Genomic DNA, 18,959 nt, shown 5'->3' with positions numbered 1-18,959 from the left:
AACTCTGCCTTACAGCTCAGGAACACATATATTTATGGGCTCACAAAGGGAAAAAAATTAAGCAGTAAAGTTCATTTTGTGTCTGAGCAGAACTGTGGTGCCCTAGGGAGAGTGGGGATCTTGTTTGTCAGTACTGTACTGCAATAGAAAAAGAAAATTTATATGCAGATTGTTTCATATGGAGTCACTCCAGAGATCAGAAGAGAACATGTAATTTCCTATTCTAGGAACACACATATGAATCTTGCTTTAAAAAAAAACAAAAACAAAAAAACAGGGTGGTTCAGCATGTGTGAAGTTTTAAAAATAAATACTCCTACCTTCAGTGGTCATTTAACTTCTCTTCTCCTTTCCTTTCTCCCTAAATTTCCAAAGCTTTACAACTTTGAAGATGATCAGACATGTTTTTCTTGTTGCAAGTTAAAAGTGAAAGAAATTGATTCAAAGGGTCTTTGGTCAATAATTAATAACTCAAGAGAAGAACAGTACCTACAGCAACTCACCTTTGATCTAGTTTGAATTTAACTAGCTTTAACTATCGCTGAGAAACTGGTGTTTTCTGCCAGAGGCACATTCATGTATTATACCTAGGAGCTAGATTTAAGTAATGAAAACCCAGAGGTGGCTAATACAAGTCTACATCTCAAACATAAGCATGTAAAAAGCAGGCCTGACTTTGTTGCTCTACCACTTCCCATCTAGCCCTTGTGCAGAACTAAAACATTATTTAGAATACACATAACTGTGCAAGGAGGTCATTACAAGATAAGTGAATTAAAATTACTTTATGAGCACAAAAGTCTTCAGGAAGATACCAAAGATTCTACAATCAAACCATAATGAAGCATGCACACCTGTGTTCTTCATCTTCTTTTTATATTTATAAGCACTGCAAACACTGACCGATGAAAAAACCCCTTTTCCACATCACCCAAAGACATTTCGGTAATGTGCTCAGATACCAGTGAGTACAGGCTTACTTACCTCTTTTTGACTTGTTAAGACCTAGCTGGTAAGTGGTTGGAACATGAGGAGCTTCTCCCTCTGTACTTTGGACCTACAGAAGAGTTTTAGGTAGTTAAAACTTGAAGAATCGGTGGCAAAGAAGAATACTTCTTAATAATCATTTACTAACAACCAATCTAACTAAGAAGGTACCAATGCTTTATATATTTAAAAAGTGCAACCTATCTCAAAATTGTTATAATGTCCCACATCTCAATTTTATGATCTATTTTTCTGTTAACAACAGGACTTTCTAGCTAACAAAGAAAACTAACTACATGCGTAAAGTATAATACTTCATTAAAAATAAGTTGCTATTAAATGAAAAACAGAGCCATAAGAAAAAGTTCTTCTCTAAATGTTAAACTTAGAAGTGTAAGGTCAATCCCAGAGAAACACTAGTACACTCACTGCAATCACTTAAGGCGATTACAAGTCTTGCATCTTGAAAACCAGCACATCATGCTCCCATTGCAAAATCTTATAAAAGTCCACAAATTTTCAGGTTTCACATAACCACTCATGTGTAAGATGGCTTTGTCTTGACATAAATGTTCTTTCAAGACATAACTTGGAAGTTGTATGTGGACAAGCAGGTTTCATTACAGGATTAAAATGTGAAAGATCTTAGCCATAAATTCTCCATGAAAATTACGTTCAAATAGATACCAAACCCACAGAAGCTGTCCTTTTATGCTGTCTTTTTGTTTTCCTACCTGAACAACTACATAATTTAGGAACTGCCTGATTCTTTACTCATCATACCCACTCCTCCAATATTCTATCTATCCTAACAACCTAACTCTATCCTAAAATTAAATACTTGCGGGAGTATAATACTAATGCCCAACCGTTTACTCTGAAATGATTTGTACTTAAAATACTAAATAACATCCTAGTAAAGTGGGAAAACCCGCCAAACGTTTGGGCTTTTGGCCTTGAACAAACTGGAAAGTAAATAGCAAACAAGTTTTAGATAGAACCCTGTTTTTGAGCTATGAATCCCATTCCAGAGTAAGAAATATTCCATAGGAATGAGAGTAGAAAAGCCAACATGAAAAACTTAAAAGGTTAAAGATCTTATTATCCAGTTTTAAAACTGCTCTGATCTGTGCTTTGTTCTTAGCAGTAGCAGCAGCTACATAGTTGAACATGAATCCATGTTTGTCTATCTTTTGAAAACTGAAAGCATACTGGTCATTTAAAACCATCACCTATAAATTACATATAAAACAGTTTCTACTATTCTTTGTTATTATCAAAAAATTATACTCTTCAAAGCAGCAGACATAAGTTCAACAGGAAAACCATTGTTTTGTGTGCAAAGAAACAAAATACATTTTCTTTTTATAGTCAACAGAAGGTCTATTATTAGCCTCTATTCAGGCCTAGCCTACTTCAAAGAGTTTTCTGTAAAACCAAATATCAAACAGACTGAAAAAGTATAACAGAAACCAAAATGTCTCCTTAATTTTATTCTAAGAATCTCAGCTTAGGCAAAAGATTATGATCTCTCGTTTTTAAATGCAGAATTATCACATATTCTATTCTTCGTGTGTGTGCTCAGTCATGTTCAACTCTTTGCAACCACATGGACTGTAGCCCTCCAGGCTCCTCTGTCCATGAAACTGTCCAGGCAAAAATACTAGAGTGGGTAGCCATTTCCTTCTCCAGGAGGTCTTTCCGACCCAGAGATCAAACTGTGTCTCTTGCATTGCAAGCAGATTCTTTACCACTATGCCATAGGAATTCCCTATTCTATTCTTCAGATTTATAAATTTAGTCACAAGATAACATGACTTTAATGTATATGTATCCTCAGTGAACTATCCTTCAAGATGCTACTCCACTGTCAAAAAAAACCCAAAAAACAAAAAACTCCCTCTCCCTCCACTACAAATTCCATAATTAACAAAAAAAAAAAAAGAACAGGGCCCTTAAAAATGAGCTGACAGTATCATATTTTACTAATAAAGCCACTAAAGTTAGGATCCTTCCTCCCACTTACTTAAAATCATCAATCACTTGGAAGACAGAAAAAGACTTGCTAGCGATAATGGTTGAATTTCACAGCTCATTATGTTTCAGTATTAGTTATAGTCTATGGGGTCGCACAGAGTTGGACACGACTGAAGCGACTTAGCAGCAGCAGCAGCAATAGTTATAGAAGTGCAGAGGAAAGCATTCAAATTCAAGATGGGGTGCCCCACAGAAAATTATAATCCAAACACAGATCTTAAGATTTATTTGGCAAGATTTTTCCTATTCCATGGTTTTAAATCCTTAGTGAAATTCTGGTCCTTTGCTATAAGTTGATCTTTTATCAACTACAGCTAAATATTGATAACTGAATTAAGTGATGGATAATGGGTGTTCCCTCTACTATTTAATCTCTGGGTAAGTTTGAAGCTTCTCATAATAAAAATTAAAAAAAAAACACTCAAAATGATAAAAATCACTGGGTCTCAGTGTTTTGGGATTTAAAGCTATAGGAAAACAGCTTTAGAATAATCCACACATTTGAGTTACGACATTTTAAAAATGTTTTAATCAAACAAAGATTTCTTTTTGAATCAATGTCCTGCTACCACGCAGATACCTAGTTTGGTTTTTCAAAACCTGTCACATTTATCTTGACTAAAATACATCTTCTTAGGCACAATACTGTTGTACTGTGTTTTATAGAGCAGCAAACACACAGAATGTTCTAACTCAACCCTTCCTCTAAGATTTAAAAAAACGTATACAGCAAAAAGGTCTTCCCAGGTGGCGCTAATGGTAAAGAACCTGCCTGCCAATGCAGGAGACATAAGGGACATGGGTTCAACCCCTAGGTCAGGAAGATCCCCTGGAGGAGCGCACAGCAACCCACCCCAGAATTCTTGCCAGAAGAAGCCCATGGACAGAGGAGCCTGGCGGACTACAGTCCATAGGGTTACACAGAGCTGGACATGATTACAGCGCCTTAGCAGGCAAAAAAACAAAAACCAACTTAGTATAGCAAAAAACAAAACTGAAGCTTCAAAAATCACAATCCTAATTTTTAATGATGCCTCAAAAAATTCAAAGGAAAGCATTATTTTTCCAAAGAAGTGGCATGAAGCTGTGCATTGCATGACTTGAGTTCTTGCCAGTGTCTGACCCTATTAACCGTCGGACTGTACAAATTGTATGGCATAATCAAAAGGAGTAGGTTTGTACAAAGACCCAAATTCAAGTCTTATTCTGAAAGACCAATGGAACAAGTTAACTGTCAGGTATTTGACTGGTTTGGGATTTCTTTAACTCAGGCCAGTAAATGTAATAAGAATCCTGAAATTTAATGGCTAAAAATAGGTAATGAAGTACATAAGTTAAATCAGTAATCAGTGTGAAGACAGGATTAGAAACATTTACTAAAGCATCAGTAGGTTAAAAAATTGCATATGCAGCTGATGGTATCTTAATTTAAATATAAACTTATTTATAGAGACACAAGGTAACTTATTTACAGAAATACATAGATAAAAACTCTCCTTCCTTTAACGTTCAAAGTATAAGAAATTTTTCCTTTACACCTAAAAGATGAACAATTGCTTATAGAGTAAAATCATTCTGGTTTAACTGTGAATCATTCATACTACTAATCTGTGGCTCTAGACAGTTACCATGATGTATCTATTCGAAATAAATTATTTCAAGAACACAAGAATAATCCAAGCAAGTCATTAAGAATTAGAAAACTCAAGAGTAGGTCTTTAAAACTTTCAGATACAATGAAACTAGCCTGCAAGATAGTTTTTATAAGGAAAATTGATTTTTAATTGAAAAGTATCTGACCCTTTTTTTTTATCTTAAGAGATAGTCATTTTCACTCTCCAAGGCCTGGCTCAGTCTTGTCATCTATTTAACTCTTTTTACATTTAAATAGTTCTCTCTGCTCCTGGTGACTGTCAGATCTTACCTTCTGCCTCAGGGGGACCACGCAGCTTCATACAGAGAGCCACGTCTGCAATTTTTTCTCCCACCTAGTTACCTAGAGCAGTTGGCATTCAAGGAACCTGAAAACTGGCTTACTGAGAGACAGTGTGTGTGCTCTAGCTTATATTTATTCTCTGTTTTTACAAAAGGAAGAAAGTTCCCAATAGGAATCAAGCCTCAAGGGAAAAGAGTGCAAAAGAAAAAAGTAACAACCTACTTTGAATAGGATCTAAAAGTTTGCTTTAATAAGATTGTTCTCTTCATTTGTTGGTATGATTCAACAAGCTTGGGAGAAAAGGAAATTAAAGAAACACACTATTTCCTTTCTTTATCCATTGTTCTACAAGCTTTCTTTACAGTTCCCAAAGGGATTAAAAACACAATTCTAAGAGGTTTTTATCCATATTTGAAATATATCTGAAGAATAAGGATTATCCTTAAAATTCCCTGTATTTACAACATAGCTATGGTTGACTATGTATTATTTTTGGAAAACAGAAATCTTCAGTTATTCTTAAACCATCCATGCCTGTAATCTTGGACTTCAAAAAAATACACTTCCATGTCAAGTTACTTTCTTCAGTAACTGCTCTTGCCAGCAGAGGGAGCAAAAAAAAAAAAAAACAAAACCCTGCCCATAAAAAAACAACCCAGTTTTAATGTTCACTTGCCACCAAAGTACATCTATCTAGCACTTAATAAACATTGTAAAGAACTTTTGTGTATGGTATCAGTAACAAAACTTTGGCTTAGAACTCAAGAATTCTAGAAATTAAAAAGCAACATGTAAGAGTGTTTTTTCATCTGAGTCACTAAATCAGGTCTACAAGTAACCAACAAGTATTTGCACTCTATTTGACTGTCATAGAAGAGGGGCCCTAAAGGAAGGCAAGAAGGTACACTTTATGAATGCTAGGACAAGTTTAGACCAAAACAAAGACAAAAGAGCAACTCAACAACAAAATGGAACAAAAAGGTTCTATTAAAGTTGTCATCTTCTGAATTCATTATAATGAGAAATAAAGCAGCTTACCAAAAAATGTAACATATTTCAAAGGCCTGCTCTTGCCTCCTTTTTAGTTGGAATTAAAGTACTAAAAGGTGCATTCAAAGACCACAAAAAAGATATGAACAACTGGAATTTTGCAATAAATGAAAAGTCTTAACTGAATGAGGGATACACACTCACCTAAGAGGACATTTTATGGGCAGAATCAATTATCGCTTCCTAGTTCCCTAAAACAATGGCAAGCGATTCTAAAACAGCTGTGAACTATCACTATTCTGTAATAAAATTTAAAAAGAAAAATTACACACTGTACAATTTATAGCCACAAATCGTCCAATTTGAAATTTATGTAAACTAGTAAGAAAGTCAGTCAATCCTAAAGAAAATCAACCCTGAATATTCACTGGAAGGACTGTTTTGCTGAAGCTGAAGCTCCAATGCTTTGGCCATCTGATGGGAAGAGCAGACTCATTGGAAAAGTCACTGATGCTGTGAAAGACTGAAGGCAAAAGGAGAAAGGGGTGACAGAGGATCAGATGGCTAGACAGCACCACTGGCTCCAGCTCAATGGATATAAATTTGAGCAAACTCTGGGAGACAGTAGAAGACCAGGGAGCCTGGCAGGCTACAGTCCATGGTGTCCCAGAGTCCGACACGACTTAGCGACTGAACACCACCACCAACAAAGAATACCACGTTTAAAAAAAAGTAACCAAACACTCACTGGTGGTCTTCCCGGGCTGCAGAAATTCTTTCAAACCTTCTTCCTCAAGGTTTCCTATAGCTTCATGTTCTTTCTAGTCCCATACCCAGACCTAACCTCAAAATCTTCACACTTACCCTTCCACTGAGATAACATTCAGAAAAGCTTGCCCAAAGGCACACAGCAATTCAGTGGCCCAAACAGAACTCAAACCCATCTGGCTTCAAAGCCTGTTATCTCTAACTACTAGGCAACATTGATCTGAGTTTGAATATACTCTCTCAGGGCATTCTCACAGCATCAAACTGTTAAAACTGAGAAAGAAAAACAATGGTGACAGAAGACCCAGAGGAGCTATTATACTGACACCACACAGTCCAGTGACATCTTGGTCTGTGAAACAAAAAACCTGAAAAGTCAAAATCAAGATTTTTTCTAGTATACATCCATTCACCAACTTTCATTTTAAAGACATTTGGGGGCACTGTTTTCCCTAACTCACTGGTTGAAACAGTCCTCAGTAGTTTTCCACCTACCTCTTCCATTTCAAAGGAGTCCTTCTGCTGTGCCATTATATTTCTTATGGATGGGATCATGAGTGGTGCACATGGCTCTTTTTCAGGTGTGCACAAAGGGACATTTTTCAGCTCCCCGCTATTTTCCAGCTCACTATGACTGGACATGTTGAAATCACCACCTAAATCAGTTTCTAGAATACCAGATTCCTCATCCAGTTTATTCTCATGACTTTGAGTTTCTTGACTTTGTCCACTTTCAGCTTCACGGTTAAAATTACTATTTGCTTCATCAGAAAGTCCATCAATGTCAGAATTCTCCACAAGAGCTGCTGAACTGCCTGACACTTCTTCTTTAACTGTAGCCAACACAGAAGACGACTCTTTCTTCTTCACAACTTTCTGAGACTTCTGATCGTTTTTATTGCCACTTTCTTCCATCACTGAAATGTTTACTATCTTTCCTTTGTCAACTGCCAGGGAAGGAGTACTGCCTTCTCCTTTCTCTGTTTTTTCAATACATAAGTTTAGTTTCGATAGTGTTTTCATTAAGCGATTTGCAGTGTTACTCCGGGTTAGAGGTGGAGGTGAGTCTGTCTCCTTGTTAGAGGTCACTGAGGACATACTTCCAATTCTCTGCAGGGGAGTCCCAGAGACTTGGGAATATAAAGAAGAAAATGCGTTGGCCACAGTAGTAAGCACTTCAATTTTGTAAAACGCCTACAAAAAGTAAATAAATAAATAAATATATATATATATATTTATGTTTATATGTGTATATATACACCTATTATTAATTAAACCATTATTATGGTTCAGAATTTCAATAACTGAACTACTTAGATCACAAAGATTATGAAACCAGATTCTTTTCTTTATCTAACACTTAAAACCTCTCTATTTACTGTGGAGAGGGAGAAAGATTTTTCACTCTTAAGTACTAGAATTTATGTTTTAAAAAATCACAAGGAAGGACAAAGCATAACGACAACACGGAATAAAATAGACAGGACTGCTATTGATCTATAGCTGCTATTGAACTCTTCCAAATGTTAAGTATATGTAAGCATATATTTTATACCTAATGGGAGGGGGCTTGGATTTACAGATCTCTTAAAACTAATCCAAGGACCACCGAGTTTCCCACTGTTGGGAATGCCTGGTCAATAGAAAAAAATAAATAAGCAAGCAGAAGATTTAACATGAAAAATCATCAGATTAGCCATACCTTTATAGATTTATAGGAAAAGCATCTGAAAGTGACTGACCTCAACTAATAGTAAAAGGCCTCTCCTTTATTTATTTTCTTTTGGAACAAAAGCAATCTGGAGATATGTGTAAGGTTCCACAGGTAAGTTACATTCTCCAATGTAACACTTAAGTGGAGAATGGGGTGGGAGGATAGGTAAATTAACTTCTATAAATAGAATAATAAAAATTTAGAATAAGCAAACAGCTTTTGTACTAACCTCAATAATTAAATTTCCACAATTATTCTTAGAAATTAGTAAGGTTTTAAAAACAAGACCATCTTGCTGTGTAGATGAAAAAATTTTTAAAATAATATGCTAACATTTAAAAACCTTACTTGTTAAAGCGTAATTTGGATTTTCTACTTCCATCCGTTGCATCTGTGCACTCAGAAATACTTTAATATCTATTCCTCTGGCAAATGATGATGAATTAAAAAATCTGGAAGGAATTTTGGAAGCAATATCTGGTTCATCTCGTCCAAATCCAAGATTATAGAGGATTTCTTCAGGGTCTTCCTCATAAAGTTCCAACAATTCTGAAACACTAAAAAAGAAAAAAAGAAATCAAGATGTAAAGTAAGTTTATAGTCCACATCACATTATAAATGAATTCACATCCCTACTTTCTTGTGAAAAGATCCTATACCCCTTCTACTCTTTAAACCATTATTTATTTCAACATTTTTATACATTATGCACCAAATGCAATAAATAACCCTTAAAAGGAGTCTGTTCTTTCAAGCTGTTAGTTTTGAGAAAAAGAGCTAAGCCCTAAGAACACCAATAACACCCTCAGTAAAGAAACTATCTGATTCCTCACCTTATTTTTTTTGTCATTTTAAGAGATGTCCAGTAAAGCAGCTAAACAATTAGAGGACAGATGAGGGAGAACAAAGAGTAAACAGATTAAAGAAAAAATGAAAGTGGAAAATGGACTAGGAAGTTGGTACAACTTTGGTATCAAGGGACACTCTGCAGAACTTGAGTTTTTCTGCTATCTTTCGCTGTCCTAGAAGAGGCAATACAGGTAACAACTGATCTCAGAAAGGTGGGAGGAGCTTACTTTCAACTTTTTTCTAACCACTTGCACCCAGGAAGCAGGAGGAGTAAAGTAAGGAGAGTTTGGATAACACAGGGGTTAATTCCTGCTCTAATTCTATTGGGAATTGAACACTTTGTAACCCTTATCTCTCATGCCGGGGATAATCCAAGCTGAGACTCACTGGGGAAACCAGGAATGTTAGAGACAGAAGGTGAGCAGAAGGAAATTTCAATTTGTTTCAGAGAAAATGTTCAAATTTCACAACAATAATCTGGACAATAAGCTGCTTGTTTATGCATACGTATTTGCTTATTTTTATATTTTAAAGATATTTGGTTTTATATGAAGATAAATCTATGTTTCAATATCAAGCTTTAAATTACAAAGATTTATTCTGATATTTATATCAGAGTAACTCAAGACTCTAGCAGAATGGAAAATTTTGGAAGTAGAAATTATTCCACTATGGAGTTCCTCTCTCATAGGGCTCAAAATACTCATTATGGATTCCAGCAACATTATTAACATATTTGTTAACTTTTACTTAATCTTAATTTAAAAAAAAAGACACTTCTGTCAGTTATGTTGATCTATGAAACACTCTGGATTCCTTTTGACTTCACACTGTCAAGCCAAATCCAAGGCTAAAAAAGTGATCAGATTAGGTCATCTACAACACAATGTAATTGCAGTATAAGCTCAGAATAAGGTACCTTGAGACTGTCCCACTACTTTTCCCAGATCCAGTGGAATTCATACTTCTTCCCTTCTGATGAAACTGTAGTCTTCTCTCTTTGGCCAAAATATTACTGCTATAAACAAAAGTATATTATATAAATTTTATCTCCACAAATATTCCTAATGTTTAGAAAGGAAAAAAAACAAACAGCTACATACCAATTATCAATTTGAGCATCAATTTCATGAAGGTGGTTCGCTAAAGGTAAAAAGAGTAAGTGGAAAGCACAACTATTAGCAAGACAATAACTACTGTGATACAATCATTTAAAAAGCAAATTAGCCACTGATTCTTTTCTTACCTATCTGTATATTATCTTTAATGACAGATTTAATGTGCCAGGACAAGAGTTTGGTATATTAGACATTTAGCAATAATAATGTGGCTAATTTGCCTTATTCTAGGTTCATCAACTGTAACAAATGTGCTAGTCTAGTAGGGGGATGTTGACAACAAAGAAGCTATGCATATATAGGGCAGAAACCATATGGGAAACCTCTGTACCTTCCCCTCAATTTTTCTCTGAAAAGAACTGTTTAAAAAAAATAAAAATGAAGTCTTACAAAGAAATTCCATATTGTGAGGCTACTAAGGTAGTTATTAAAAGTGCTATTTACAATAACATTGGAAATGCATTTTAATACTGATTGGGGAGCAGTAAGTTTAAGCTTTACAGTTTATTTTATAGAGTTTATTCCTGGAAAAGATATTAACAGAAATATAAAAACTAACATATTCACATATTCTATAGAGTTTTCAGTGTTAGATGGCTCTTAATAAGTAATCTATCACACAGATTGGCTTCAAACAGCAAGAGATCAAGAATATTAAATTCAGTGGGTAAATTCACTATACATCAACTTACAATTCAAAAAGATTTAATAAAATCCTTAACTCTTTTTTTATAAAAAGCACTCATTAATAACCTAGCTAAACAGCAACGAATAATTTCAAAATACCAATAAAACAATAAAAAATTCTTAAGTTTACATTGTGGAAAGCTTTATTATGAATCCACAGGAAAAGATAATCTGCGAAAATTTAAACATAGCATAATACACTTTTAAAATCCTAATTTAGCTTTGAACAGACATCAGTATAATGATTTCTAATTAACTTCTAGTAACTCTAATTTGTCTTTTCCTTTAATCTTCTAAAAATCTGGAAAAAGAGGAAGGAAAGAAAGGCACTTGAATGCAAAAAAAAAAAAAAAGACAAGCTGCAGCTGTATACCTCACACTAAAATAAGTTTCACTGCAATTTTCTCACATATAAATATTTAAGCTTCCTTTTGTGGGACAAGTCTTCCCTCAGTTATATCACCATTATTTGCCCCCAAACAGTTCCTTTAGAGCATTAAAGTCCAATGAAAACCTTTGAGTATTTCACAGTGGTTTTTCAGAGCCATTTCTACAGGTCTCCAAAAGGCTCTCACTAGATTAACACCTAAAAGTTTCTGTAAAATGTGTCTGAGCCACTTTTAAGAACTTTAACTCTGAGGGTCATAAACCTGAAAACATGTCACTTTCTGTTTTTTTTTAATTTTAAAACTATATGAAAATACAGTTCTTCCAAACATACCTTCAGCTCCCAATGACAAATCATCTTCAAAACTTCCCCCATTTCTCACAAGCACACCTGAAAGAAACATCAGAAGATTCATCCCAGTCATCTGTTCTTCCTGACCCCCATATAAAATCATTGTTTTAATTTAAACAAACTGACCAAGCAAAATATAAGACAGAGTAAAGGATTTCAGACATGAATGTCCTCATAAGTTACTCTCCTTATAATTTCAGGAAGAAGACACACGTTTTCACTTCATTGTGAAGGAAACCATCATTTGCAACCAGGTAAAATTGCTAGAAGCTAGAATCTACTGGCTACTTTATACTCAATAAGCCTTTAAGACGTTGAATTAGATAATGTATCTTACCCAACAGTTTCACGGAAAACCAGATTCCGGTACAGTCACTTCTTTTACCCCCTTATATTAAGTTGGGAGCTCAAGCTAGATTTTCCTGATACTGTAAATAGTTTTTATATGCCTTGCCACTACCTGCACATTCTTATTGTACTTTGAACTTTAGAATTCCACCTTGCACAGGTGGTAAAATTTCAGGTGTGGCAATTTCAGTTCATGTAAGCAAAGAAATGACCTAATTCACTCAATATATATTTTCCCTATGTTTACACATCACATTTCTGTATTTAATTAGTCTCTATAATATCTAACTGAACAATAAAAAAAAACGAGTTTCACATTGTGCAAAGGCTTAGTAATTTGTTTAAACTCACCACAGTTTTTATGGTTCATGACAAGGTTTCCCCCTTTTGGCTTTTATCTTAGAACTGCATATTTTATAAACATGAACATCACTTTTATAATTTATATATACACACGCACACATTCACTTTCACTCCCAGGACAATAGTAGGACCCTTATAAAGAACAGATTTAGAAAGGCAGCTTTCTCTTACCCTTGAGCGTACTACCGCTTTGTTCATCCAGTGAGGCTCCCAAAGGGGTACTGAAATCACAGAAACATATCAGCCTTAGTCTTAAAAAGCTGTCTGGAGAGCTGCCATTGCCCTGCCTGACACTTTAAAGGGTTATAGCTAAGCAAGCTTCTAATCACAGTTTAACATTTCTCCCCAACACACAGGGAATGCAAGTGGATTACATAAGTAATATGCTACCAAGCAAATACCTATCATCAAGTCAGCTCACCAGGAATGATTTAATCACATGTCTGATCTGCCAGCAATTAAGAGCAAGAATGGCAATTACAAATGATATGAATTGGCATTTTCTTTACAAAAACAGAAAAAAGAGAATGACAGTAGGCATTTAGAAAATGTCTGCTCCTCTCAATCCCTTCTCTAGAAACAGGAAACAGAATTAAAAGAAAACAAGTCCTTATCTCAATAAAATTAAAAAGTCAAAGTCTAGTTAGAAATAAGGCTCAACAGTTTTCTTAAATCTCATCTAGCATTTTAGAGCGCCACTCAGCACCTCCCCTACACCAACTATTATCTTTTCTGATACAGTAGAGAAGTTTGGAATTCATTTTATGCTTTTAAACTGAAAAAATACATATATTCTTCATTTAACTCTGAAAAGATTACTAAAAAGTTGGCTTGAGAATCTATCTTAAGAATTAGCCATTACTAAAATTCTTTCACGTTCTTATTGTTCAAACAAGTCTTTTAAATGCAAAATATTTATCTCTTTCTCAAAACTAAGCTAAAGAAACAGATTATTTTATTATAAAAGTTCTACTTTGTGTCATAAGTCTTTTGCCAGTAACAATTTGTACCTGTTATAGATTCACACCAGACATGGAATCAATCATAAAAATATCAGTTTCAAAAAAATATTACTGAAACGCCAATATTAAAAGTTTCTACAAACAAATATACAAGCAATGGCAATTCTTTAAAAATTAGTGTTTTTGAAATCTAAAAGAATAAGCAGTGACCATAAAATCTCTAAGTTTTTGCACATATTTTAAAAAGCTAAACTTTATGCCTTCAAAAAAAGTCATTCCTCTCCCATGATGGCTTCTTGTGTAGGACAAAACACTGCCTTACTCCTGCAGATATCTCTACTGGCCTGGGCACCAACAGAAGATGGCAAATGAGCAGACTATAACTGCCATTCTCCTTCAGAAACAAGTCTCTCATAATTGCTGTCTTACAAATCTTATCAAAAACTCTATATCTTCTTAGAGGCTACTTTATTCAAGCAATGTGTTTCCACTTAGCCTGTGGTGGGGGGAGGTGGATTTTTAAAATAAAGACTCCCTTTAAGAAAAAACAACAAGGTATCTTTATTCAGGATATAGAAAGCAATAAGAAAACAAAGATTATTTGAGAACCTATCATGGGGGAATATGCTGTCTTTAAATCACCTGTACATAATACACAAAGTAGACTGAGTCTAGGAAGGATCCTAAATTGTTATAGGGGAAAAAAAAAAAAATACAGTCACATATACTCTACAGTCAAATCTGTGATGATTAAAACTCACAGTAAAAGACTGTTCTAGCATTCCAGAGTACAAATGAATGTCCCTTTTGTACAGAATAGGTACAACAGTAGGGAACAAGAAAGAAATTGATGAAAGAAATCCATGAGGGAAGAAGCAAGAGAATTTAGAATCTGCCTATATGAATCAAGATTAGCAACAAAACTTCAGGAATTTTCAGAGATCACATGTCCTGGTGAATGTTAACATTTGCCCATTGCATTTATCTGTAAAGATGTACTTATTTATTGTCTGCTTGATGTGATCTCTTATACAATCTTAATTCCTACACGTCATAAAAACATGATTCTTCTCTTTCTCTTAAACATTTTTTTGTGTATTTTTACAAAGAGGGTCCATATATCTCATATTTCAGAAGGGTCTGTGATATCCAGAATAAAAGGAGTTCAATAATGGAGTGTTCAGCAAGACTCCAAGCAATTCACCAAAACAGGATACCAACAGAGCAGTGGCCAGTATTTTGGGTCTTTAGGAGAGAAAAACAAACTGGCATCTATAAGAATCAGTTCTCTCTCCTCTCCCAAAAGAGACTTTCCAAACTCTGGTACTTGGACAAAAAGGTGAAGAAAAGCCCAAATTGACATGGCAAAAAATATATACAGAAGCAAACACCTTAACAAAAGTTAAAAAGCCTACATTCTTCACAGGAGATTTTATAAGTAGCAAATAAGTTGGAAAAAATAATTAAAATATGAAACAGGCACATTTTACTGTAGTAAGATATGATCAATCTCCTCTGTACTTTATCAAACATTTCTGTGCCAGCTATCAAAGCATGTAATTAAACTGATTTATGTAGCCTGAATGTCTTCAAAGCTCTATTTCCCTTCTGTGAATTCCAGGGCCATCTGACAAATCCACGTCCAAGGTGTAAACTAGAACAAAATTAGCTAGTTTTAATAGCTCTCCAAACAGAATTAAGGCACCAGCATAAAGTTAAAGCCCAGTTAATGTAGTTAAGTAAATTAAACTCATTTAAAACACATTTGAAAAGGAAATGACTCTATGCCAGATGTACAGATGTCAAAACAAATGCAAAATAAAATACTGTGTGAAATGTGACATGCCTTTCAAATAAAACCGGGCCAGCATAATAATATGGCATGATTATCTGTTTTAGGTTTCTGATCTCTGATGCTAACATCACGCTCCGGAACTGAAGTCCTAACAACTGTAAAGTCAACATGGTCACCAAATAATCGGCGGTCACAGCACTTCCATTTCTAATCGTTTAAAGGAGGAAGCTATCCGCCGGCTTACTTTCCGGTTCAGAGCTTATGAGGTTCACGGGACCCACAGGGACTGCGGCCCGAGTCACTCCGCCCGGGCGTCCCAGCTGAGCGGATCTCCCCCCGGACGCGAGCGAGGACTCACCGGCAGTCCTTGAGCCATATCGCGATCTTCTCGTTGGGCACGTTTCCTGCAGGACAGAGCGAGGGGACAGCTCGTTACCGACCCCAGGGGAACTCTGTCCACGGGGTCACCCTGGATACCCCTAGGGAGAATCTTACTGGGGACAAAATGCAGCCTAAGCCACACGTAGCAGTGACCACCTGAAGGGAAATGATGGCACCGGGGTGTCTGTGTTGACGCTGGAGACGCCTTGCCAAGCGCGCGCGTTTAAAGGTCGAAAGTGTCCCCTCTCCCCCCTGCCTGGAGCCCAGGAGGTCTTCCAGAACTCAGAGCAGTCGCCCAAGGCGCACGAGACTTTCCTCAGCCAGCCCGCACTCCCCCGAGCTCCCGGCCCGCCGCTGCCCGGCCGGGCGCACGGACCTCTCCCCGCGGCCGCCGGCAGCTTCGTTCCGGAGAGGTCGTCCTCGTCCTCGTCCTCGTCCTCGTCCTGCGTCGTCGCTTCTGTGGACAGGTCCTCTGTCTCCGACGCCTGCCAGGAGCCGCGGCACTTGGCCCAGGCCTTCCTCCTGCGACTCGCCACTTGCCACTCGAGTTCCTCCTCCGCCTCCGCCGATGCCACCAGGGGCCGGTCCATGGCCACACTGGGGGCTCCGCAGCCCCAGCCGGAGCCTGTGAGAGACACGGCGGCGGCAGGGACCCCCGCCCCTAGCTGTCAGCGCCCGCCGGGCTGGGGGCCCCGGGGAGCGGGAGCGGGCGCGGGAGGAGGAGGAGGAGGGGACGGGAGGGAGGGAGGGAAGGAAGGGGAGGGAGGGGGCGGAGGGCCAGCGCTTCACATGAAGCCGGCCGGGCGCGGCGCGGGAGCGCGAGTGGCCCGAGCGAGCGCGGCTGGGAGCCGAGCGCCTGCCAGCCCCCTTCCCGGCTCCCCCGCCCCTGCCTCCGCCTGACGCCCAGGGGCCTGGCCGGCAGCCGCGCGTCAGCGCGCCCCTCCCTCGGCGGCATTCCACGCCCCCTTCCGGCCGGGGGCGCGCGGGGCGGGCGCGACGAGCCCGGAGCGGGGAGACCCGCCCCCGAACCCCCGCCCTCCGCCACACGCCGCGGCTTTTGCGCCTGTTTGTAGGTTAATAATCTTTGCTTTCTCTCAAGTTCTCCTCGCACCCTAAAAGAGAAGAAATGTAGAAATGCCAAGTTTCCTTGAACGCCCTTCTTCACCTCAAAACAAGTGTCTGCTTGGGCTCCCTGAAAGTTACTCTTCGAGGAGTCCAAAGATTTGTGTACAAGGAATTGTGAAGAAAGCTAGGAAAAAGAGGCGCATAATTGGTATTTGTCAAAATGTCTAAACAGGAAAAGACTAGACTTCGTGGAGTGCTACTTTATGCTTAAGAACGTTATTTAACGTGCTGTGTTATGTATGAAATTGAATTAAGAGTGATTTAAGCAGGAAGTTCCACGTTGAAATTGGACTTATAAAGAGGTGAAGGAAAATAGAGTGAGAAACGGCTGGGGAAAGTAGAAATATTTGAATTTGGGTGCTACCAGATACAAATGATGTCAAGGTTTGGAATTATTTTAAAAATGGGTTTGAGCATTTCCTTTTGTTGTTTTTAAACTCCTACTAGCAGAAAGACTATAAAATACTAATCAGCATCATATCCAAGATCCAGAATAGCTTTCCAGAGTCATCACGGTATCATTCTGGGCCTTCTACTGTAAAGTATGAGGGGTAACTATAACAGGGGTACTGGTACATCACTGCCTTGAAATTTCACTATTAATCTTTTTTTTGAATCTCAGAAACTTTCGTTTTCAAGGGCCCTATAGCAAACTACAGCTAACAGTTGAATTGCCCTGCAAAATAGGCCAGAGTCTAGCTGCCTGTAGGAAAGGTAAGCAGGAGAGCCAGTGTGGATGGTACCTGGAGAGAAGGCATTGAAAGGGCTGGTTCATAAGTCCCAGAGAACAAACCTTGCTGTCTTCAGTTTCATTCGGGGCCCAGAGGGACCCCAACTTACTTAGCTCTGTCATTGCCACATGGTGTTGTTGACTGTATCCTAGCCTCTCAGTTCATTCCTTTTCTTTCTATCCAGTACCTCCATGATCTTCAAGATCCAGCCAAGTCAGAAATTTTCCTGGACAACATCTTTCCACCACCTCTGGTCACATCTTTTCCACAGTTCCTTGGTATGTAACTGAATGTCTGTCTCATTTATTTTGGGACTGAACTTGTGCAGTAAATAATATGACTGGCTTCTAAGGGTATGTCTGGCTTCCTAGGCAGCCTATAAAGGGAGAGACCAAAGAACACTATTCTATATTCTTCTTGCATCCTTTACACTTTTAGCACAGTGCCTATCCCATGAGGAATATTGAGTTCTCAAGGTAAATTTTCTATGCTTCACATTCCTCAGAATGGATAGTCAAATGGATAAAATACTTGACTCTATGTTGTATCTCTTTGGCCTATTATCTTTAGTTTTGTTGTTTAAATACTTTTAAACAACGAAGAATTTTTTAGGGTAATGAACCACATTTTATATTTAAAAACCCAGCCACCAGGACCTCTCTGGCGGTCCAATGATTAAGACTCTGCGCTTCCAGAGCAGGGGGCACTAGTTCCACCTCTGACTGAGGAGCTAAGATCCAACATGATGCATGGCATGGCCAAAAAAAAAAAAAAAAAAAAACCCAACCAAGTCAAATAATAAAGGGGAGAAAATGCCAGCAGATCCTACAGGACTGAGCGACTTCACTTTCACTTTTCACCTTCATGCATTGGAGAAGGAAATGGCAGCCCACTCCAGTGTTCTTGCCGGGAGAATCCCAGGGACGGGGAGCCTGGTGGGCTGCCGTCTATGGGGTCGCACAGAGTCGGACATGACTGAATCGACTTAGCAGCAGCAGCAAGCTTAGAATAACATTAGATAATAGCTTTAGTGCAACAATTCTTGAATTTCTAATTGCACAATCATGTTTTCTTCTACATGATGATTTTTAACCTAAAACACTGAGGGTACAGAAGTAATAGAGAAGGAAATCCTTGCAACAGGAGCTATTTTGAAAAGTAATGACTTATAATTGTATTCTCAACTTTGAGATTTTACAAAATTTACCGTGTTTCATTTATGAGGAGAGTCCATCTGTTTGCTTGCTTCTTCAAGGATTTTTCTTTTTTCCAAACAGCTACTATATTGTAGACCATCTGCCACTACACTTTGCAGAAGTTCTACATAAAGAATAATGTTTGAGTTACTAATCCCCATGGACTTCCCAAGTGGCACTAGTGATAAGTCCGTTCAGTCATTCAAGTGACCTCATGGACTGCATGGACCTCA

At 37.7% G+C, this 18,959-nt stretch overlaps 1 protein-coding gene across 1 annotated transcript in view; it reads right to left on the bottom strand.

The window, feature by feature from the left end:
* The window catches only part of ITPRID2 (ITPR interacting domain containing 2), a 36,827-nt gene extending 20,415 nt beyond the window's left edge, over positions 1-16,412 (bottom strand). Inside the window, exons 1-9 of the mRNA XM_070359219.1 lie at positions 16,051-16,412; positions 15,652-15,697; positions 12,708-12,757; positions 11,808-11,864; positions 10,385-10,424; positions 10,201-10,299; positions 8,776-8,989; positions 7,214-7,912; positions 985-1,057 (exon numbers count right to left, since the gene is read on the bottom strand). Of these exons, the coding sequence (XP_070215320.1) occupies positions 985-1,057; positions 7,214-7,912; positions 8,776-8,989; positions 10,201-10,299; positions 10,385-10,424; positions 11,808-11,864; positions 12,708-12,757; positions 15,652-15,697; positions 16,051-16,264 (1,492 nt within the window). The 5' untranslated portion in view covers positions 16,265-16,412. The remainder of the gene's footprint in view (positions 1-984; positions 1,058-7,213; positions 7,913-8,775; positions 8,990-10,200; positions 10,300-10,384; positions 10,425-11,807; positions 11,865-12,707; positions 12,758-15,651; positions 15,698-16,050) is intronic.
* Between the last annotated feature and the right edge of the window lie 2,547 nt (positions 16,413-18,959).

Source organism: Bos mutus, chromosome 2 (genome assembly GCF_027580195.1).
Source record: "Bos mutus isolate GX-2022 chromosome 2, NWIPB_WYAK_1.1, whole genome shotgun sequence".
In the NCBI taxonomy this organism is placed as follows: Eukaryota; Metazoa; Chordata; class Mammalia; order Artiodactyla; family Bovidae; genus Bos; species Bos mutus.
Note: the sequence above shows the minus strand (reverse complement) of the source record. Positions and strands in the feature narration are given on the sequence as shown.